The sequence below is a fragment of the Plodia interpunctella genome, chromosome 17, assembly GCF_027563975.2.
Source record: "Plodia interpunctella isolate USDA-ARS_2022_Savannah chromosome 17, ilPloInte3.2, whole genome shotgun sequence".
In the NCBI taxonomy this organism is placed as follows: Eukaryota; Metazoa; Arthropoda; class Insecta; order Lepidoptera; family Pyralidae; genus Plodia; species Plodia interpunctella.
The window spans coordinates 2,226,730-2,250,122 of NC_071310.1; the positions used below are offsets into that span (position 1 = coordinate 2,226,730).

General features: G+C 42.6%; 1 protein-coding gene across 2 annotated transcripts in view; it reads left to right on the plus strand.

Annotated features, from left to right (window-relative positions):
* Window positions 1-23,393, plus strand: part of Bruce (BIR repeat containing ubiquitin-conjugating enzyme) — a 49,895-nt gene that overhangs the window by 5,829 nt on the left and 20,673 nt on the right. The window contains exons 7-36 of one of the 2 annotated variants that reach the window (XM_053757498.2): window positions 64-2,794; window positions 2,979-3,233; window positions 3,636-3,823; window positions 4,125-4,336; window positions 4,593-4,724; window positions 5,076-5,216; window positions 5,567-5,725; window positions 6,410-6,558; window positions 6,864-7,212; window positions 8,062-8,258; window positions 8,774-8,974; window positions 9,764-9,890; window positions 10,477-10,689; window positions 11,689-11,817; window positions 12,260-12,422; window positions 13,845-13,922; window positions 14,432-14,567; window positions 14,996-15,248; window positions 15,624-15,793; window positions 16,615-16,690; window positions 17,288-17,416; window positions 18,024-18,288; window positions 18,645-18,826; window positions 19,019-19,184; window positions 19,495-19,578; window positions 19,918-20,043; window positions 20,438-20,577; window positions 21,165-21,324; window positions 21,960-22,184; window positions 22,865-23,102. In XM_053757498.2, the coding sequence (XP_053613473.1) occupies window positions 64-2,794; window positions 2,979-3,233; window positions 3,636-3,823; window positions 4,125-4,336; window positions 4,593-4,724; window positions 5,076-5,216; window positions 5,567-5,725; window positions 6,410-6,558; window positions 6,864-7,212; window positions 8,062-8,258; window positions 8,774-8,974; window positions 9,764-9,890; window positions 10,477-10,689; window positions 11,689-11,817; window positions 12,260-12,422; window positions 13,845-13,922; window positions 14,432-14,567; window positions 14,996-15,248; window positions 15,624-15,793; window positions 16,615-16,690; window positions 17,288-17,416; window positions 18,024-18,288; window positions 18,645-18,826; window positions 19,019-19,184; window positions 19,495-19,578; window positions 19,918-20,043; window positions 20,438-20,577; window positions 21,165-21,324; window positions 21,960-22,184; window positions 22,865-23,102 (7,774 nt within the window). The remainder of the gene's footprint in view (window positions 1-63; window positions 2,795-2,978; window positions 3,234-3,635; window positions 3,824-4,124; window positions 4,337-4,592; window positions 4,725-5,075; window positions 5,217-5,566; window positions 5,726-6,409; window positions 6,559-6,863; window positions 7,213-8,061; window positions 8,259-8,773; window positions 8,975-9,763; window positions 9,891-10,476; window positions 10,690-11,688; window positions 11,818-12,259; window positions 12,423-13,844; window positions 13,923-14,431; window positions 14,568-14,995; window positions 15,249-15,623; window positions 15,794-16,614; window positions 16,691-17,287; window positions 17,417-18,023; window positions 18,289-18,644; window positions 18,827-19,018; window positions 19,185-19,494; window positions 19,579-19,917; window positions 20,044-20,437; window positions 20,578-21,164; window positions 21,325-21,959; window positions 22,185-22,864; window positions 23,103-23,393) is intronic. The other variant, XM_053757499.2, reaches the window with a different exon arrangement.

The following is a 23,393-nucleotide window of genomic DNA, read 5'->3' on the forward strand; positions in this document are numbered from 1 at the left end:
AATTGATGTAAAAAATTATATTTCTGTTTCAAATTATATTTTATCATAAGTCTTTGTCCACAGCCACATACGGCATCGAACTCACAGCAATGGCGTTTGTCGGCATGACGGTAAAGCAGGAAACGTACCCACAAGCACCGAACAGCGACAATGCAGAGAAAGAGGTCAACCCGAGCAAAACCAAACCAGCTCTCATATGTGCGGTCACCGTTACGCGGACTAACTCCCCCACATCCGACCAACCAATCAAAGAAGACTCCAGCAAAGTGCTCTTCGACTCCTGTGACAAGTCAAAAGAAAGCGTCCAAGCAATGAACGATCAGAACGAAGCAAAAAGCAACCTGACTCCATCAAGCAAAATGCTCTTCCTGTTAACATACGATATACACAGTTCCCTCGCAGGGTCGATAACAACAGTGGTCCACACGTCCAACAGCAGCGGTAACTCCAAACCGGGAGGCAGCAAGAAAACCTGCACAGTAGCGAGAACGGACGACGCTAATATCTACGACGAGATTTACTTCCAGTATTCCGATGACGATACAGACCTGCCGCAGTGCACGAACAGTTTGATAGACGAACAGATCAGTAACGTCATCAATTTGAACGCGTCGTCCAGCAAGGAGGACTGCAAGATCTGGGAACCGAAAAAGATCATTTTCACAAAACATTTCAAGGTTTTGACTCCACCGCCCCCGACAGTTTTACTGCCGGAGTTGCCAGAATCTGGACAAGGCAGCATGTTGGACTTTGTGGGGAAGATTTCGCAAATGAAGAGTTGGAAGAGTGCGAACTTATTGGACTCTGTTGGCACTAAGCTGGCAGATCAGACTGACGCCGTGCTGCAGCCGGCAGACCCTATAACACATTACTTAAATATGAACGGACCTTTAGAGATTTCCGACCTGAAGTGGTATGAAGGTGGGGATGGGACTGAGAAGGTGAAAGTAACCACATTCGGGGGCGGCGGTAAAGTCGGGACACAAACTGCAGTCAGCAATAGCAACAATGATGGCTTCGACAGCGACCCTCCGCAAGAAGAGGTGGTCTCCCAGGGCATCGCGATCCAATGCCTTAGTCTTCCAGCCAAACTGAACCTCAGAGACGACTCCAAAGTCACTCACCTCCTACCCACTGAAGACAAGGAGCATTTACTCGTTATTATATCATGTATAGAGCCAGACAAAATTAAAGTAGAGGAGGAGACTGATCCAGATGGAGATGTAAAGATGGAAGTAGACGAAGTGGTAGACCAGCCTGATAGAACTGACAAGTCTGATGCAAAAGCATACTTTTTAATGTTCAAAATCAATAACAAAACTTCTATATACACTTTGGAAGATAACCCAGACAGTTTCAAAGAGTTACCGTACAATGAGAGTCCTGTAGACATTTGTCTATTGCCAATCGATAAACACGAGCAGTATTCTTTCGCGGCGGTGGGCGTCGACGGTAGCTTGAGGCTGTACACTCTGCCAGACTTCAAGATGATGTCGGAGAAGCGAGTATCGAAAGGACAGTTTACTTCAGTAGTATACTGCGCGTCAGTGGAGCGACTCAGTGTATCAACAAAGCACGGCATGATATACTTTTACGCGTTGAATAACGGCGAGAAAGACTCCACTGGCGATATCGACGAAGACGAATTCGCTAACATAGATTTTGATATGTTGCAAAAAGCGCCGAGGGATGAGGTGTGCGGGCCGGTGCCGGCGCCGGTTATTCTCGCCAATAAGACTGATTTAGACATGAGTGATCTAGAAAATTTAATATCCCTGACCGGTTTCTATGGGACGAATACGACAGTGCCTTACAGCGCAGTAGTGCCGGGCTTCTGGTGTGAGTTATCGCCCGCCCAGCGTTCACGCTCAGATCACCAGAACAACAGAACTTGGCGGTTACAAAACACATCTTCCACTTGGGACGAACATGTCTTGGAATTGACTTTACCATACAGTGTGTCTCTAGCGCACATAGAGTTTGGCTTCACATTGCATACTACATGCTCAGTCAACTTACCCATTATACAAGTCACACTGCTCAAGCAAAACCTTCACGGAATAGGCTATAAGAAAGATGCCTTTCCCAGTCACAGATCAGAATCTCCCTTGCATTTCCCGGTCATTGACGCTGATATGTCGTCGAATTTGGAGAATCCTGTCAACAGTGAGGAATACCTACAAGCACATAATGCTGAAATACTGGCCGGGCCTTTACTGCTGTCTTCGGGGCTAGATTTGACGCAGCAATCTGGAACTCTGATACTGACCAGTCCTAGACTATACAGGGCGAGAGGACGAACGTTCCTCATTCATATAAAAACTTTGTTCGATCCAGCTAAAGATATGAACAAGGGGACTACTAAAACGAGTGAGAATAGCTCTAAGAAGTCTGGTTTTATCGGGTGCGATTGGTTGCATCAGATTTCATTAACAGTTCGCTCGAGCCCGCACACGGACGTGCCTATGGAGAGGCAGCAACGGATAGCGATGTTAGAGTCGAATACGTTTTTGAATACGCTCTTTGAAATAGTCGTAAGTAAAGGCGATTGTGAGCGTAAGAAGGTTGCGTTAGACTTGCTTATTTGGGTGATTTCTATCAGACTGCAGAGGATGAGGTTGGCGAAGTCCGAGAAGGGAAAAGACAAGGACGCTCAGAATCCTGTAGAGATTCAACAGTTGGAATGTGTGAAGATAGTAGAAAAGTACACTGATGCGCTTATAAAGAATTGTATATTGTGTGCTAATAGGAGTATAGCGAAGAAGTGCGTCAAAATCATTCTTACAACCAGCGAGTAAGTAATTTTTGTAACAATTAGAACTATCTCATCTATTTTTAAACTTTCGCATTATAAATTTATAGTGACATAATTTCTATTTATTCCGTTAGAGATTCTCTGGGAGCGAATTCATATATATTGTTTATCACTGGCAGAGATAAACTTTTCACTCGTTTTCTTAATCACCAATTTGAAACAGGGGCGTGAAGCAACTACCTAAACCTTGGAAATCAACGTTCGAGACGTCCCTAGTGGAGGCGGTGAGCGGTTGCGTGCCGTACATCGGCGCGTGCGCATCTCCGGGTGCGCTGCGCTGGCTGGCGGCGCTGGCGCAGCACGCCACGCCGCGCCAAGCTGCGCCCGCGCTCGTGCGCCGCTGCATGGCGTTGCTCGAGGCTGCGGCCCGCTGTCACAGGGACAGGGGTGATGTCTATTTACAACTGCTCAGAGCTAGGTATGTTTGTTTTTTTACTTCATATGTTAAGATATCCCGTAGATATCGTACAATGGGATAGTTGCGTGAGTTTGCCTGGGTATAAAATAAAATGTATAAATGCATTCGCATAATGAAATGCGATAATCAAATATTACTTGAATCTGTCAATTTTATATACGTGTTATTGACAAATGAAAAACGACAAGACAAATCATGACTTGATTGCAATTCGTCTAAGGGTCGCAAAGCAACAATATTTCCAAGGAGGCTTAATGTCACGCAGGTCGGTTGTAAAATCATAGTCAAAACTTCAAATTTTTAGGCCTTATTTTTTTATGCTGAACCCAAGCTTCGCTTCAAAATTGACGTTTTGACACGAAAACGAGTTGGTACTTAACAAAAATGTATATATTGTTTCAGATTCGGCCTCTATGGGCTGCCGTTCGAGCGCACAATATTCTCGTCGGAAGTCCCGGAGCTCGGCCGGGGCAGCTCCTCGCCGGTGACGTACGCCAGCGTCCTCGCCGGGGACAGCGGCGCCGCCACCGCCGCCAGCGCCAAGCCGGACTACCAGCTCAAGGACTTGCTCAATCTACCGCCAGATATGGGTAAGGACTTTATATCTTGTCTATACAATTATTTTTTGATTTACAACAAATTACAGTATTTACTTCGTTACCTTAAGGTCTTTAATACACGTGAATAAAACTTATTGTATATGTGAAGGTATGCTGTCTTTCCATATTGCTAATGAAAATACGGATCACTTACATATAGTTTTATTCTTTTCGAAGATCTACGTAAATAGAAATGATTGTGGCGTATCTCCACATTCCGAGACGTGAGCCATGAGGTATCATCTCGGAAATTTGAGATACGCCACATGTTCATATAATGTTTATTTTCCAGAGTGCAAGAACGCATCGTCTCCATCATCACCAGTCGCGTGGTGGGCGGCCAACAACGGCGTGGGCGTGTTCGGGGCGGGCGTCAGCGAAGCTATGCCGCTGCACGTGAGCTGCCACGTGGCCTCCGACGGCACCAAGCTGGAGTCCCACGGCCCGCGCCACTTCCCCGCCTGCGTCAGCGCCATGCCGCACTCTGACGCGGACCACCACCAGGTAGACAGGTGTCAGTGGAGCTATGCTGACGACACCAAAACTGGACTTTAAAGTACCAACAGCTCGTTCCCGACATTAGATAAAAAAAAAAGTTGGGTGTTTTCGGGGGAATTATTTCCATAATGACTGGCGATTGTTTTGTAAGTGGTCGCCAACTGTATGTCTTATTAAACTGCTTCTATGTTTACAATTTAGCATTTCCCAATCATTTTTTTTTGTTTAACCGATTACAGTAATTGTTATATTTCTGTTTCAGTTGTGGTCGGCTATGAAAGAGGGCCAAAAGCAGACCTCCCAAGATCCGGACTCGTTGGAAGATGTGGAAAGCTCACTGATGGATTGCGATCCGCAAGAGAAATCTGAATTCTCAGAAGATAAAATATTCAAGGTATGTATATACACCAAAAAAATAATAAATCATAACTTTGTGACAAGTTGTGTTTGACGTTAACTTTAAAAGCGCGATGTACGACATTTTACTGTCTAAACGTCGGTGGTGCGCAGATTAAAGTCAAAGTCGTATCTGGCGCAACTCACCCTAAGTACTTTTATTTTGTAATATAGATACAACGGTTTGGCCGGAGAACGTCAGAAATGCAAAATGTCAGTTTAGCGATTTGTCAGAAATCCATAATGCCAGGTATTGCATAATGACAGATTGGCGTAAAGACAGATCCCCATAATGACAGTGGGAATCTGTCTTTCAATCAGTCAATCTAAAAATGTACTATTTTGATAGGAACAAGAACAATGTGGAATAGCCTGGGCAGCGCTGGTCACCCGACCGCCGCAGCACACATTGGTGGTGGAACGTATGCACTCCGGCGCGAGACGATATATCGTTCTAGATTTCGGACACACCGTGCGACTTACTGATTTGGTGAGTCCCTTTTTCCAATAAGCTTAGATTTTGCAAATCAAATCATTTATTCAGAAATTAGACCTTTACAGGAAAATTTTCACGTCATTTTTTTTATCTGAAAGCAGAAGGGAGAAGAAAGCCTAAAAAGATGTGGATAAGTATGATTTACAAAACTCTCACAAGGATGACTGCATATGTACTGTAATGTACAGTCTTCCTCAATGTCACATTTAATCTCTTGGGCCTTGTTAAGCCAATATAATTGTAGTACTGTGTATAAAATCTATTTTTATGTCACATACACTGAAACTTGACGACTTTAACACCCGTTTGTATGGTATAAGTCCTAATTGTTTTAACAATTTCAGATAATACCATCGTGTTCGGACCTGGTGACCCTGTGCATCGATATTTGGGTCACGAGTGAGGAAACAGATTGCGTGAAGCTAGCATTCGCGACAGACATCGCGAGCAAACACTTGGTGCTCACTGACATACAGCCGCCGCCTCGGGCGCGATATATGAAGGTACTGCATATTTACAGTCGTCAAAAAAGTGAACAAATTAAATGAGGTGTCTCCTGTTGGCTGGCAACACTGGTTGTTCATCAACCAATCTGGACCAGTTTGTTTGGTGTTGCAATGCCAAAAAAATGTTTCCTTCATGTATGTTGTTAGTTTGTTCAATAAAGATGTTAAAATTGTGATTCAAAATATAAAATACAACTATTTCTACAGTTAGTTACATTTGAGTTTGCACTTAGTAAAGAAACCGTGCTTTTCTCCAAACAAGGCTAAACCTAAGAATGTCATTAAAAATGAAGTAAAGTATACAACTACTAAATTTCCAAACTCTACTTACATATTTTATTATTTATCTATCTATATAAAACTCTTCCGTTACTCTTCTGTGACTGACTGACTGTCTGACAACGTACAGTCGAAACTACTGGGCGTAGGAAGCTGAAATTTGGCATGTAGGTGCCCTGGGGAGGGGAGCACTAAGAAGGGATTTCCTGAAATTCCCACGGGAACCGGATTTTTACTCACATACGAAGTTGTGGGCAAAAGCTAGTTATTTATAAAATTATTATTGATGGCGAGTGTAAAATCTGGATGTGCGCTCAAACCTCGTCGGGTGTATGTACATTTATTACATTTACTACGTGACTGTATTTTGTTTTTTGTCAATAAATAATAAATATTACGCAGATAACAACGATAGGCCGCTACGGCATGTCGGCCATGAAGTGCAAGATCCCTCTGGGCTGGTTCTACGGGGAGATCGCGGACATCGCCAATGTTCAGGCTTCGGTCAACGCTCTCAACGCACTGCACCAGGATCTCACGTGTAGATTCAGGTATTCATTATATATAAAAGTTTACAGGCGAAAGAAAAACGTAGAATGTATCAGTTGGCATATCAGTGAGCGAAATTTCCACTTTTTATTCAGCATATAGTAAAAACCAATAAAGAAAAAGGGTTTTAAGGAAAATTCGCGTTTCAATTATTACTTCTCACTTTAGACATTTTCGAAAGTAGAACTAAGGGCCGGATTTATTGGCTTTGAGTATTTTTCTGTCGCGTATTATTGACAAAATTGGAATGAAAATACACAAATTAAAACCAAGTGATATATTGCTAAATACATGTATATTTCCACAGGCTAGCAACAGGAAAACTAATGGACCTCGTCAATCCTTACTTGGAAATGTACAACGGGAACGCGGCGCACATGATGGCGTACCTAAATTTGGCCAACGAGACCGACCCGAAAGTCGTCGCCGCCTACCAAGAGTGCATAGAGCTGCAGCAGCAACTGCACACGTGTAACAACATACTGAAGAAGCTGCAAAACAATTCGGAGTGCGACGAGCAAGTGCTAGATATGATAAATAAAGGGAAAGTGACGTCAGAAGCGCTGTTAGAACGGGCTTCGACTGATAAACTGAGAGTTATCACGGAGAATGTGGTGGATATGCTGCTGTACTTCTACTTCCAGATGGGGGATGTGGTGAGTATATTGTGAATATTATCGGATAAATATTGAACGGTGAGAGTTTGTGTAATTACAGCATGTGTCAGTGTCAACTTAATTTTGGTGTACTGTGCAAAAAGCACCTAGTGTTGCAGGCATCCATAGGCTGTGGTAATCAATTGGGTCGCATGCACACTCTTAGTACTTCTTTGTCTTCCATTTTGAGTTGGTTACATTCATCCACGCATGGTTAGGGGCTTGATTCTCACGCAATTGAAGTTCATTAGTTTCCTCCATGAAATGAAGTGAATTTCGATTGCATGATAATCAGGACAGAAGCGTGCCTGCTTGGTATTCCTACATTTTATAAATGCGAAAGTGTGAGTATGTATGTGTGTACGTATGTTTTTTATCCTTTCACGCATAACGTACTGGACCGATTGTTATGAAAATTGGTATACAGCTTAAATATGGTTATATTCGAGGTATCCGAGGTAATTTCTATGTATTATTTCAGGTTTGAAATAATACATAGAAATTACCTCGGAGGCGAAGCCTGGGACGCCAACTGGTATAAAGTTGGTACACGGGTAGAATACTTACTTGTGTACTTAATTGTTATATTACTTATAAAAAATGATACATACATTTATATTTAAAAAATGGTAAGCCATTTTGGCATGATAGGGACTAACACTGTATGAGTTTCGTGTGTGGTCAGTGGTCATTCCGAAATTCTAGTAGTTTTTAGCTTTGGTAAATATCATTTAATTTATAATATGACACGAAAAGTGCTTGTGAAGACCTAATTTCTGAATATAACCTGAAGTATCACACGTGCCCGGGACTACAGTGCAGTGACCATAAAGCCGGACTTGTCCGCAGCAATACGAGGAGGTGAGCCAGGAGTGGTGGAACTCCGTGTGCCCCCTGATCTGGCAGTGCGGCGCGCGGCCCGGCGCAGCGCTGGCGACGCTGGCCGCGCGCGCCGCGGGCGCCGCCGCGTGGTGGGGGCCGGCGCTCGCTGACATACTCGTCTCCGCCTTCTCCGCTGCCGACGCGCCGCCGCTCGCGCTCGACAGGTAGCTACGTTGGTTTACGTGTAAACTCGAATGTAGATTCTAAAGAAACGTGGGCAGACTGTCAGTTCTGTGCTGATGATAATTATTTGCAAATTTGAGTGTCGGTGCCCAGAGCCCGCTTTTTTGTTTTTTCGTCTTCACTTCGTACGGTCGTCGACATCCTTAATTGTATGAATGAATGAAAATGAATTGTAATCAAACGTACAAAAGGAGCCGGCAGAACATAAACTGAATTTCACCTCAGCACTACAGCTCATATCACGGTATTGGGAAGAAAGTGTATATAAACGTATATTATACTCTTATTTTGACGATAGCGTCAAAGTTTCTGTTATTAATTGGACACAACGCTGGAGCATCAGTAATATGGTGATGATGTACGGTTACGAGCGAGGATGGGGCACGTAACCTTGTCGTATTCTACAAAAACTATGTTCTGCCAGCTCCTTTTGTACGTTTGATGACAATTGATTTATTTCAAATTGTAATGTTTGAATAATGTATGCCGCCGACAGAATCCTCGTGCTGGTGATCTACATGGCGCGCAAGAGCTTGTACTCGTGCAGTTCCCCGGACAAGGGCCCGGCGGCGGCGCTGGCCGCACGCACGCTGTCGCTGCTGAGCGCGTGGCGCGCGCGGCCCGGCGCTGCGCTGCTCGCCGCGCTGCTCACTGCGCTCGCCGCGCTGCTCGACACCGTCTCGCCCCGGCACACCAGGTACTGCACTCTACCTGCCATTTATTTATCAATTTATATAAATGAGTACAAGGGTGCTACTTATTTCAAATGAAATCTCTTCCAGTAGATCCGTGAGAGGAGATGTGGTACATAGAGGCAGACTGGCGTGTGCATAATATATATTAAAAAAATGTTGCAGTACGTTACAGCTCCGACTCAGTGCTCAGTTATATTATTCTATAGGTTTTGACATTGACGTGCGTTGCTGTGTTGTGTTCACATTTACATACAATTTCTACGTTCTTCTGCATTGATCCGTCGAAGGGTGTGAATATGACGGAACGCGACTGAGCAATGGGAACACGCTCTAACGATATCATATGAGTGAATTTCACAAGCATTTAAACGCGGCGTGTGGCGTTTCATTAGTGTCCTACATTTTTTTTAAATATAGAATCATTTTTTTTATTAAACATTTATAAAATCAACATTATACCAGTACTTTAATTATTTATAAAATAGGATAATTAAATTGATCACTGTGTGTGGTACAATTTAATAAACACTAATGAGAGCCCGCGGCGGCGTTCAAAACGCTCGGGAAATTCACCCATATCACCGCATGCAGCCCTGGTATAGAGAATAGTTACTTTCTAAAGAAAATTTGAACATTTGTGTGCATGTGCACGACCTTTTATGTCAGCTGTGGACCTTACGAAGACTTAACCAATGGAACCAACTAGTGAGCGAAAATAAACCGATTTAGACTTTCATATAGGTACATTTCTAAGAACAGTAAAGCGTGACTCATTCGAGGTTTATTTCCAGATGGGACTGGGTGACCGGAGGTCGGGCCGGAAGCGGAAGCGAGACGCCCCGCAACGACTGCAAACTGCACCATCATAGGAAATATCACAAGAAGCCATTGCGCGGGAAACAGACTGTTGATGACCAGGTATGCTTTGGATTTTATTTATTCTAGAAAAGGAAAACTATAACGTTGTTATCCAGAATAACAAAATAATCGAATTGGAAACATTAAGTCAGTAACGAGTGTTTATAATTAGAAACTGATTAGGTAATTTTAAGTAGTGGAATACATTTATTTTGTCTGTAATAAAAATGAATCCAATAAAAAAATAAAAATTACTAGGTGCGCCAGCCACGTTGAGGCATAAGCTTTATATTTACTTGGTTGACCTGGTTCCTACAATCAATTTTTTTGTGACGATTTTTCACAACATGTTTTATTTTGTCACACGTCGAATGTTACAAGATCTTTCTGACGACAAGAAAAGATTGTGGCAAAAATTATTTTTTTTGTAAAAAACGACCAAACATATATGTCTCTGTTGTCTTTGGAATGTGTTATTGCTAACACTGATGTCAGATTTTGTTCAAGTCACCTAAAGGCCATGTACCTACCGACATCTGGTGGCATTTAGTCGCATACACATTAGCCGACCATTTGTATGAATTTGTAGAGTGAGCCTAGTAACAAAGGTGTTTATCGCGCGTTTATTGTTTATCGATATGTTTAGCGCGGGCGGCTAGGCGTGAAGGCCCGCATGGCGATGTTCGGCAAGCGCGGCGGCTGCTGCCCGTGCTGCAAGTCTCCGCCCTGGTGCGGCCGCGCGCGCGCCTCGCTCGTGGTGCCGCCGGCGCTGCAGCAGCAGCTGGCCGCCGCGCTCGTGCACCACATGCTCACCGCGCACAGCTGCGACCGCACCGATGTTCTGCTGCTGTGTGCCAAGGTCGGCCTACTCTCGACTGTGTTCATTGATAACACTGGTGTCAGATTTTATTCAAATCGCCTAAAGACATCTGACATGACTCACGACTACCGCCTCTAGCGGCAAGTAACCGCATGCACATTAGTGAACTGTCAATCAGTGTACAGATTTAACCTATGATATTTTCCTTCACCGGAAGCAAGCGGTGTTTTATGAAAACTGTTATACATGATGCAGATTGATATACAAATTCATATGCTTCGAGTAGGATTCAAACCTGGGACCGGGTAAGTACACAATCAGGACAGACTGATTAGTGCTAGTCCAAGTATTTCTACTTAACATTCGCACATACACTAAACATAATACGAACCGGGCTTAACAGCTAACATTGTCTCTTTTCCTTTAAACAATTGTTCCTTTAAACAGTTGACGACCTCGGTGGCGCAGTTGTAAAGTGATTGCCTCTGAACCGAGAGGTCCCGGGTTCGATCCCCGGTCGGGTCATGATGGAAAATTATCTTTTCCTGATTGGCGCGGGTCTTGGATGTTTATCTATACATGTATTTGTTATAATATATAGTATCGTTGAGTTAGTATCCCATAACACAAGTCTCGAACTTACTTTGGGGCTAGCTCAATCTGTGTGATTTGTCCTAATATATTAAAAAAAAATTATTATATTAATGTATTGTTTTTTTTTGTTATGAAATGTTGTTTAATATATTACAATACTCTTTCACCTGTGTTACAATTTTTGACGCTGTTTGTTATGGTACAGTCAACAGCACATCAAGTTATCCTACATGAAACTCTACAGCGCGGTAATAGCGGCGAGTTTGCAATGAATTTGGGTAGGTTGTTGGTTTGTTTATAGGTAGTGCTGTTGATTGTATATATAGACTCTGCCTGCTGATGAAGTATCTGATAGTCTATACTACCATATACTTTATCATCAGGCGGTTAATCAGGCCCCTAGATAAGCCAATATACCTATGTAATAACATCGTAATTTGACAGGTGGTGGGTCGTCTATGCGCGCTGTGCGGAGGCGCGTCGCTGATAGAGCCATCGGCGGTGCTGTGTCTGGCGCGCCTCGCCGTCACGTTGCCGGAGTGGCCGCGACACGCGCTCACCACTCTGCTGCAGGTAACACGGCTGTCCACTACTTTTTCAGGGTTCCGTATTTCAACATTTATATAAGTTTAATATAGTGTTTCTATATTTGTGTACTTGTGAACATGTGTGTGTTTAAGTTATTGAAATAGAGCATTATTCTATTATAAAAGGTTGATACAAAATCTTGTAAGATCAATTCGCTGTCTGACTAATCCTGAAGAATGCGAAGAGGTATTTCATAATTGTGATAGAATCAAATTTATAAGTCAATGTTTAGTTCAAATGATATGACTATTCGCGTCGACGATTGGCTATAAAGCGATAAAGGCGAGAATACAATCGGTGACACGCGAGTATGAAACCGGCGACTCGCGATAATGAAACCGGCGACACGCGAGGATGAAACCGGTGACACCCTAGGATGAAACATGAAGATGGAAAGAGAGTAAAATATGTATTGTTTGTATTGTAGGACTTGATGGAATACGAGACGGGTGGCGCGAACACGGGCAGCAGCGAGGAGGCGAGCCCGGCCAGCAGCGACGACTCGTGGCGCGGCGGATACATCATACACACCTACAAGGGCGGCTGTCCCGGCAAGGCGCCGCGCACGCGCATCGGGGCCTCTGTCGCTGGTCAGTCGAACTTTATCCATTATTATTATTACTCATTTCAGTGCGTTTGACCTTAATCTGGCCTGATGGGAAGCAGAGATGAGGTCTAAGGTGTTACAAGCAAGCTTAATGCCTATTCACTCTTGCCTTGAAGATCCCACAATTGTAGGATTCGGGAAATATCGATGCAGACCAAATCCCATTTTAAACGGGGTCAAGAAAAATTATAATGTTTTTTTGTAACACATGTCATACAAAAATAATAACAAGAGTTTAAACTTAAAACTAAGCATGCATGATGTGTGCCACAGTAAAACAAAGGCAGCAGCAACAAAATATTACTTACCACAATTTGTCTTGAAATAATTTATTAGGTGGGTTTTAAGACAATGTATTTTCCTTCCACATCTGTTTCATGTCATTCTTTTATTCACTTTTAGACTTTCATATCGTTCTTAACGATCTCCTTCCATCTTTTCTGCAGTCTAGTCTTCCTCTTCCTCTCCATCCATTACATTCATCATCATCTTTGTCACTGCCCTTCTGCTCAGTCAATAAATGTAAATAAAAACTTTTACAACTATATTTTACACTGCTAACTTGAATTTCTGGAAGTCGCCTCAGCGCCGTAGCTCTCCCCTAATTTCTCCCACCTTTCTCTATCTCCAGATATATACTTCACAATACAATACCACAGATTGAAGTTGGCCCTAAAGTAGTAAAAAGATAGATGATTTATGAAATGAAATGATATTTTTATTTCAAGTAATCAAGAGACACATATATAGTTAGAATATATTCATATCAGCGGTCAAGGGGCCACAATGTGATAAAATAAAATAAAGCTGGACCACATTTGTATTTTTATGCCTAGAAATCCAATCCTATATCCGTACTATATGGGTCATGTCCCATATAGTAATTGATAACATAGTTTTTTTTTTTATAATTTTAAGAATAAGCATTAGACACTGAGCGCTTGGTATCAGTGTAAACCGTATGCAAACCGAAATGGTGTGACTTTGTTTCAATTAAAGGTGAGTTGTTTACTATTAAGTACGCTTTTGCTTGCCTAATTTTACCTATCAATATTGATATTGAGAGTTGGCAATAACAGCAGAAGTGAATTCTTTGTGTAAAATCCAATCGAGTTATTCAACATAGAAACTATGTTTATGTCAAGTGTATGCATATGTAATTGGCAAAGTTAGTTTTGTATGCATAGATTGCGAGTATGCCTCCTTCTTTACGCCTTGAGTATTTAGAAATGTCCCGAATCCCTGGTAAATGGCCCAAACCAATTTGACTTCAAGGCCGTCCCACCATTGCCGAATTCAAGTATCATTCATACTTGGTCACTCGCTCGCTTCGGTCAGATACTCAAACCCTCATCTCCGGACACGAAATCCGTCCGAAATTCTACATGAAGCCAATTTGTTGCAGATGTGTTAGCCGATAGTTTCGGGCTGACGAAGACAAACACATCCAACAAACAAGCAAAAATCCCCCCAGGTTTCTCAAGTAAGGCATCTTCCAATAGGCCCTCGCTTTGAGTTGTGTCCGGTTTGCACTTATACATAGAGCGGCCATGTTGCACATTTGCGTTATAAGAAGTGTGAAATGCTTATATAAAACGTTTTAAATTAAGTAAGCCTAAATATATGCGGTTGGTTAGTTTATTTATGCATTTGGCTTGCCGTGTATTTGTCACTAATATTTTGTTTGAAAGAAAGCAGACAACTGTTGAAGTTCACGGATGTTTGGCTTTGTTTTTTTTTTTGTTATTATAGTTTTTTACAGCTGGTCATATTTAGTTTTAACTTTTAATCGCTTCGACAAAAAGTTTTGATTTTCATTATTATTTGTTTTTTTTTTTTCAATAACAGCTGTAGTTGCTCTTTAAAATTAATATTTGAATTTATACATATTTGTTTGTTTGTTTTATTATCTATTATTTGGCAAGCCAGATTGGTAAGCAGGTGTAAATAAAAGAAAGTTGATAACGTGTTAAACTTATACGTAACTTCCAGATATAATCAAAGATATGGAAGATCAGCTGACGGCGGAGTCGGACGATTCAGAGTCTGACGAGAAATATCTTCAATACTTCTTGGACGCGGTCAAGAAGGAGACGAAAATCAAGCCTGCGGTAGATAACTCTAGCAGGTACGGACGTTTCCGAAACTGGTGCTTGTATTTACATAGAAGCAAGTTAATGTACGAGGTTATATTTGCATCTTTGATTAATTTGTCGCATTTTCTATTTCATTAATTGAGTCGAAGATAGATTAACTGTTTCTATACTAATTTCCACTTGAATATCCGTTATATGTTGTGTCATGTCAATTTTAAAATATACTGACCCGTGTTTCCGGGTAACTCTTAGAGCCATGCCCCTTTGGTCAGTCGTACTCCGTCGTTTTGACATCCGTCGACAGAAAACCAGAAATTTTATGAAGTTTGTACGTAAAAAACCTTTGGAAAACAACGGAGGATGACGGACTAAGTAATGGGGGCATGAGCCTTACTCGACTGAAACTGAAGTCGGTCCATTGTGATTGATGAGTTAGCAGTAAAGGATGTGAATGTTGCAGCGTGGTATCGAGCTGCACAGACGCGCGGTTGGAAAGCGGCGCGGGCGGCGCGGGCGCGGCGACGGAAGCAGCCGCGCGCCGCGCGCTGCTGGCCACCGGCGGCGCGCTGGCGGCGGCTGTGCGCGCGTCGCCCCCGCCTCCCGACACTCCGCCGCCCGCCGCCTCCACCTCGCCCGCCTCGCGCCCGCACCCGCCGCTCACGCATACGCTGTATGACGTGTTCCGACATTTAGCGCTCGAGTTTCATTATCAGGTTAATTGTTATTTCAGTTTTTACGTAATATGTAACTCGATATGTGTTCATTAATTCACTTTTTATAACCATTTTTTTTTGCTTTCTCACATTTTTTTCGCTTAGGCTTCGGCTATAAAGTAGCTCAAACGCATATCAAACACGGTCGATAAACGCGTATCATAACAGAAATTCAACATTTATGTCGACCTCCTTGGATTCGTACTGGACCGTGCCCCTAACTGGTGTTTTTGGCAGCACAGACAAATATTTTTGTTCCTGATCACAAATATTTATAAACGGTTCTAGGTGTGTAACACAAGCGGACACGTTTGTGTTTGTATATATCGGACCCACGATACAAGCCATTGACAAATGTCGCATCTCTTGTCGCAGATGGACTGCACGTTCATGGAGAACGTGGTGTCCCTGTGGCTGACCCTGAACGGGTCGTCGTGGGGCGCCGGCGGCATCTGGACGCAAGCGGCGCTGGCGCTGCCCACCGACACGCCGCGGCTCAGGCTCGCCTCCGACACTGTCAACGCTCTGCTGCAGTCGCTGTGCACGTATGTACACGACCTCTCAATATACACCTTCGCAATCAATCTATATAGGATATGCGAGATACACATTCCACCCTATAAAACGTACGTGTCTATGGCTCACACGTTATTGAACGGGTCGTGGTGTGGCGCGGCTTAGACTCGCCCCCGACTCTGTTAGTATGCAGTCTATCAAAAAAGTTTAAAAATTGTCTCCTTTTGGCTGACAACACTAGGTGTTTATCAACCAATCTTAACCATTCTATTCGGTATTGCAATGGCAAAAAAATTTGTTTCTCTAAAATCAGTTTCTTTTTCAAATTATACCTTCATACATGTTCAATAACCTTCTGTATCTATGTAATAAATAAATTTGACATGATTTGCGTCATTATATGAGCATTTAGAATATGTATTAATGATCTGAAAAAACATAAAAGCAATTTGATATTGACGACCTCGGGGGCGGAGTGGTAAAGTACTTGCTTCTGAACCGAGAGGTCCCGGGTTCGATCCCCGGTCGGGTCATGATGGAAAATGATCTTTTTCTGATTGGTCCGCGTCTTGGATGTTTATCTATATACGTATTTGTTATAAAATATAGTATCGTTGAGTTAGTATCCCATAACACAAGTCTCGAACTTACTTTGGGGTTAGCTCAATCTGTGTGATTTGTCCTCATATTTATTTATTTATTTATATACGCAATTTTGGAGTCATCATATTATTATCAGCTAGGTGTTCAAATGGATTATATTTAGTATGATTTTAATTGACACAAACTAAATTAAATTAAATATTAACAAAACAGCCAAGTTTACAAAAACTTTTTATATTGTTAACAGGTTAGAAAACATATCATTGAGATGCTGGGTGCTCTCCATGTTGGCTCTAGCGTGGATTGCGTCTCTACCTTTACAGGTAAATAATTTTCTTTATAGTAATTTCAATTATTCTTTACTGTATCACCGATATTTTCGTGTCGTATGATAATTGTTACAAATAAATGAATGGAATAAGATGGCCGATGTTGAGATGGTTGGAGTGCGTTCGGCAGGATGTGCCTAAGCAGAAAGTAACATATCCGTTAACATCAGACAGGAAGGAGTGGAGAAGACTGACATGCTGTACTGACTCCACATAAAGTGGAGTTATTCCACTTTATGTAGGCAGATGAAGAACGTTTACAAATAAAGTTTTTATCGAAGAGTTAGTATCCCTTTACTTACTTTGGGGCTAACGCGATCTGTGTGATTTGTCCATATGTATTTATTATTATCACTACAACTGCATGGCATAAAACAAAGTTATAGCTGTCTGTCTGTCGCTAAGTTTGCTTAGATCTTTCAAACTACGCAACGGATTTTTAATGCGAGTTTTTTAAATAAAGTAATTCAAAAGAAAGGTTTTGGTGTATAATTTATCATTGTATTACTCAAGCGTAGCCTGGACGGGTCGCTAGATATAATAATTTATCGAAATCTTAATCTTAGTGAAATGTGTGTATGTCTGTTACAGACCGAGGGTAACTCTCAGACGATGGGCCGCGTGATCCTGGAATGCGAATACTTTGTGCCGGCCGTTGTCAAGTTCATCACTATGAACGTCAACACGGACGGCGCCGTCGCCAGTTCGGAGCCCTACCTTGTGAGTCTATTGTCCTCAGGAACTATCGGTCTATTTTCCCGACAAGTAAACTGTTTTTGTAAACGATCTACTTTCCCAGTTAGTTTACTTTTGCAATCGGTCTACTTAAATAAAAATTATATATATGGTCTATTGCATACCTCTTTCCTTAGTTTCTCATTTAGTGCAATCAGTGCCATAGATTTTTTCCTAGAACACATTTGTTTACGTTGACTGATTGAGCCAATACTAAACATTATTCATTGACAATGACACAACTGCAGTTGGCTACTTTGCTGATTTGTTGTCATCTAATCAGTAGGTAATCGATTTTTGTATCGCGCCCTCGCAACTAAATTGTGTAGTAATTGGTTACTTTACTATTGTATTTATAGACAGAAAATAATTCATTTTATCGGGATAAAAAGTACCTCAGGTTATATGATACCCGAGTACAGTACTCGTATGCATCCGTTGCACTTATAAAATGAGAAGGATTTTGCGAGTTTTTATCAAATCTGAAAAACACTTTATATTACGCTGTAATTCTGTATTATTTCGCTGCTGTATAGGTTTCTCTTTGACTTTCTCGTTTCTTCTTGTTTCTCACCAATATATTTGTCGGCAGGGCGGCGTAAGCATCGGCGCCGGCGCCGGCGCAGCATCGGCATTACAATCAGTTCTCTCTCGAGTGGTGTGCACGCGCGGGCCCGGCGGCGCTCTGGCCGCCCTGAAGATAGTGTGCGGCGTGTGGAAGAGGGACGACGGGCACGCGGCCTGCGGGGGAGGGGCGGTGGACCTCCACCACACGCTGCTGCGGCTGAGCCATCCGCTGCTGCACGTGCTGGAGGGCAAGCATGCGCATCACGCGCTCGCCTTGCTCGACACTGTCGGTGAGTGCGGGGTGCGGGGTGCGGGGTGCGGTGGGGTCAAGTCAAATGCCTTTATTTACAAATTAGACCTTTAGAAAATCTTTTTTGGTTACAAATCGGGAGGACATTTTGGGTACCGCCGATGTATGGAGGCAGGCGGTTTATATTTGGTCTCTTCCCTTTTTTATTAAGCGGCGTGTCCGCTGCGCCATATTTTGAACAGAACTTTGTTCAAAAACATAAAAAAGGGCGTGGCCGAACGTGTTTTACAACGATAAAATACGTTCGGTCACGCTCCCTTTTGAACAATCTCTGTCCAAAACATGTCGCAGCGGACCCGCTTTTAGTGGGATGCTGACGTATTTTGTCGTCCTTAGCGCACCAATCAGCGTGGTGGGTGCGCGAGAGCAGCGCCCGCAGCTCGGAGACAGGCGCGGACGCGCGGCTGTCGGGGCTGCTGGCCGACGTGCTGGCGGGCGGCGCTGGCGGCCGCCGCGCGCCGCTGCGCAGGTCCGTGCTGTCGCAGCTGCTGCACTACTGCCATCGGCTGCTGTGTGTGGTGAGTCATGTCGTATGCCGGCTAGACACTATCGCTCAACTTTTACCTCAACTTTGGTTTTGACGTACAGTCGAGGCAGATAAAACCTAACCTCGTGAAGTGTCAGGTCTTTTGAAAATTACGATCGAAATTAATAGTTTTTTTATGTCTTCGATACAATTTTTGTTTTACATATTGTATTCGTATTTGCAGTCGCTGTCAAGTCCGAGCGTGTCGACGAGCGGCGAGTCCTCGCAATCGCAGTCGCAGTCGCAGACGGACGAGAGCAAAGCCCAGCACAGCCAGCCCGCGGACTCCACCAACGTGGAGGACGAGCGGAAGCAGCAGGCGGCTCGACCGCCGTGCCTCGCTGACACAGGTATCACAGACTCCTTCGTGTTTACTGATGTTTACTGTACATATTGCTGAGTTTTGTTGAAAATACATCTAATATTAGTTTAAACCGATACATTAAAAAGTAAAAAGTCTTTCAGATACATTTCTTTTTCAATAATTTCAAGTCCACCTCCATATTTTCACATTTTCAAACCCGTCTTAATCTAATTTTGTTTTTATAATCTTAAGTCTCTTTTTCTCGGTTTCTCGTGTTGTTTTTATAATCTAAGATACGTTTTTTGGTTTATCATGTTGTTTTTATAATGTAACAGTCTCCATTTCCTTGCTCACAGTACTACAACACCCGCAGATTATGATGAAATTCTACCGAACGTTGTCTTTGTGCGACGGAATGAACACCCTTATTATAAACTCTGGTAAGACACAACTACACTATTGTGAGATTTTGCAATGGTTACACTTAAATTACAACACATTAATTCAATTGTAATCACACGACTGGCAAAAAGGAGTGTTATGTTTTTAGGGTTCATGTTCTATGTGAGTTTATTCTACCGTAATATACCCTGCAAAAAAAATTCTATAAAACATATTTATTTTGATTTCTTATTCGTGTTTTTTAATACGAGCTTTTTTCTGCGAAATGGAAGATTATGACTGTATATAATATACCTTGTCTGTGCCATATCTAATACATACAGCCGGTTTCTTGACAAATTATTGATTGTTTGACACTGATGTATGCAATGTTCCAGGCATGAGTGCAGAGCCATCGGCAGAGTACTCCTCGCTGAAGGAGGAGGTGTTCCTGCTGGTGGCGCACATGGCCAACGTCGCCTCCAACCCGGCGCTCATGGTGCCCAGCCTTATGGAGTTCCTCAGTAAGTTTTAGTTTTATTTTATTTAAAGATTCACATACACCTTAGGTACTGAGGTCCTTTTGTGCTATTTTCTAAGTTTTGTATTTGTCGACATCTAATAATATTTATTCTGTTCGTTCTTGTTTCTTTATTTTTAGGATTACGTACCTCTAAATGTAAAAAACAGTACCCGTAAAGGATCATTTCATTGTCTGTCTGTTTGTTTATCCGTTTGTCATACTTTCTCATCATTTCTATAGTCTGTAAGTATTCAGACAAGAGTAGTTTAGCCCTTGCTATGTTTGTGGTGAAAGATATTCGCATAATATAAGATACAAATTCGCATATATATAAGATTCTGTTCTTAGCTTCTGTATTACTATTAGCTATTTCATTTTTGGTTATATATCCGCAGGGAGAGAAGAAGTGGTGACCCTGTCGCAAGCCATGCAGCAGCTGATCGTCCGCTTGCTGGACAAGCCTGAGGCGCAAGCCGCCTTCGTGGAGGCCGGCGGGCTCAGCCTGGCCGTGGACAAGCTGACGCAGCAGCACCAGGTATCGCTCTCAGCATCGTGTTCGCAGGCTCTGCATAAAAATGAACAAATATTGAAAATTTGGTTGTGATTTTACAAGGTTGTAAAGTCAGGAGACGTCTACCATCTTTGGGAATGCTATTTTTGGCCATCAACTGAACAATTTCTGTCCAAAACATGGCTAGGCTATGTTTTTTTTAAACATCTAGTACGATATCCACGGGAGGATACGTAGTGATCCTATTCTAGGGCGGAGTCACAATCCAGAAAGTGTGTTTGTTTGTCCCTTATTCACGTCAAAATGGAGCATTGCATTTACTCGATTATTTTTTGTCAAACTATATATTGATGTAGTTGGAAAGTTTTTGTCGCGAGTAACATTTATTTATAATCTACTAGATGTTGCCCGGGGCTTCGCTCCCAATTTTGAGATAAAATATAGCCTGTAGCAATCTTGGATAATGTAAGTACCTTTATAATGGTGAAAGAATTTTTGAAATCGGTTCAGTAGTATCGGAGATTACCCGCTTCAAACATACAAAACTTGCAAAGTCTCAAAGACTTACCTCTATATGATAATAGTACAGATGACTGTTGCTTTATTTGCAGTCTGGTCCCAGCGCTGGACAAGGGCTGGTGTCGTCCCTGATAAACTACTTGAAGCTGCCGCCGCAACTCATCAACCTGTCCTCGCCGGCCTGCAGCAAGAAGAACCAGCCGCCAGTCATCGAGGCCACTTCCTCAGGGCTCGTCAACATCGCCCCCTTATGTAAGAAAGTTACTTCTTCTGTACCTTCTATACATAACTTTACATTTCTTTACATAAAAGCTAAGTGCGCGTTGAATACCTATTTTGAACAATTAATAATGAAACGCCAAAGTTTCGGAACAGTACTGGTTCATCTCGTAGAAGATTATTGTTCGCGATCACACGCTGTGTGAGTAACGCTGTTACTGGGAAGTTTTATAAAACACCTCTCTATCATCTGAGCTTATTCCCGGTTGATTTTTCAGCAGTTGAGGGTCGGAGTCCAGGGTCCGCTTTCCTACTTTATCGTCTCCACTCTCAGACCGTTGGCACTCGTAACATTCTTGAAGTTTTGTAAAACACCGTTGCTTGTTTTTAGTGGTCAACGTGCGCTTAAAATAAACATGTAAAAGTGGCAAGCTTCCTTGGTCTATTATGTTTATTGGGAATATACAATCCTAGCTAAAATTATAAATTCCATTCTTTGTTTATTACCTCTACACGTGTTATCTGCTCAATCAATCTTCTAGAAATTTTTCATAAATGTAGTTAAAAGTACGGAAAAAGACATAGGATACCTATCAATTCGGGACAATGTTCTCGTGGGAAATGAACGCGGGCGATAGCTAGTTATATGTATCGATGACGCGGTCCAGGTACGGTGGCATGCGCGAACCCCACCGCGCAGCAAGCGGAGGTGCTGCTGGAGGGCGGCGGCGCGGGCGGGCGCGGCGCGTGCGCGGCGCGGCGCATGCGCGCGGCCGCCTGGTCCTACCACTTCTTCAGCGCCGACGACGCCTCGCTGGCCTTGACTCTCACCTTGCCCTACGCTGCGATGCTACACGAAGTCCATCTGCAGCCGCATCTCACTAGTCTCGCCAGTGAGTATTCATAATACTGCACTGCACCTGAACAACTAGTGTATGTGCGAGTGTTAAGTGCAGAATTCAAAAAATTATACTTGGACTCACCTAGTCTGGTCAGTGCCTATCCAGGTTATATTAATTAAAATGCGAACCGAACTTTAGAAAGATGTCTTTTGAAATACGTAGAATCCTTGTATTAGGTTTTGTTATATACTGTTTCCTGTAATATCTATGTGTACAATATATAATGTAATAAATGTTACCCAAAGCATAATTAACTATTTCAATCTCCGTTTTTCACTCTATGAAATTTAGCATATTTAAAGCTAAAGTATTTATTTATTTTCACACTTTATTCTATTTATAACAACGTAGTTATATGAACCTTGTCAGGCCTTGCAATGAGGTAGGTTGACAAATATTTAATACGAAGTATTCTGGACGCTCTGACCACAGAAGCAAACTCATAAAAAAGAATAGATTTATACCATAGAATATGGTGATATGTGGACGCATATCCACATCAAAATGGACCTTACGGGGGCTGACACTTAGGTCTTAATTGCCGTTGTTCGAAAACAAAACAACGGCAATAATGGCCTAAGTGCCGGGCGCCATAAGGTCCCTTTTGTTTTGGATGGCCATATATTATGAGGGCAGTAATACAAAATGTAAACTATATATCTATGTTGTAGCGTGTCCGGGCGCGGTGGCGATCGAAGCAGGCTGCGGCGGCACGCTGGCGCCGCTCGGGCCGCCGCAGAACACGGCCGGCATGACGTCCATCCGGCTGGTGGTGGCCAGGCCGGTGGTGTGCACCACCGTCCAGATCCGGCTCTACAAGCCGCGGGACTCCTCCAACATGGGCTTGCTGCAGCTCAAGCTGCTCGCCGAGCCCGCCTTCAACAAGCAGCAGACCGGGATCAATAATACGTGAGTGTGATTTTGTGTTCAATTCATGTTTAGTTATTAGTAAAAAGGATTCGAAATTTGTTTGTAATGACAAAGAGAAAGTTAATCTTAATGGATATTGTTGTAAAAAGATTTTGTAGAAGTTTTTCCATGTTTTCTGGTTATTTTGTTAGCTCAATGTGTTTATAGTTCAAGGTGTGTTGTTGTTGGTGAGAGATTGGTTACAATTGTGATAGGAATTGATGAATTTTGTAGGATAAGTGGAAATAATTTTATAATTTACAAGAGTAACGCGAACATACTTTTCATATC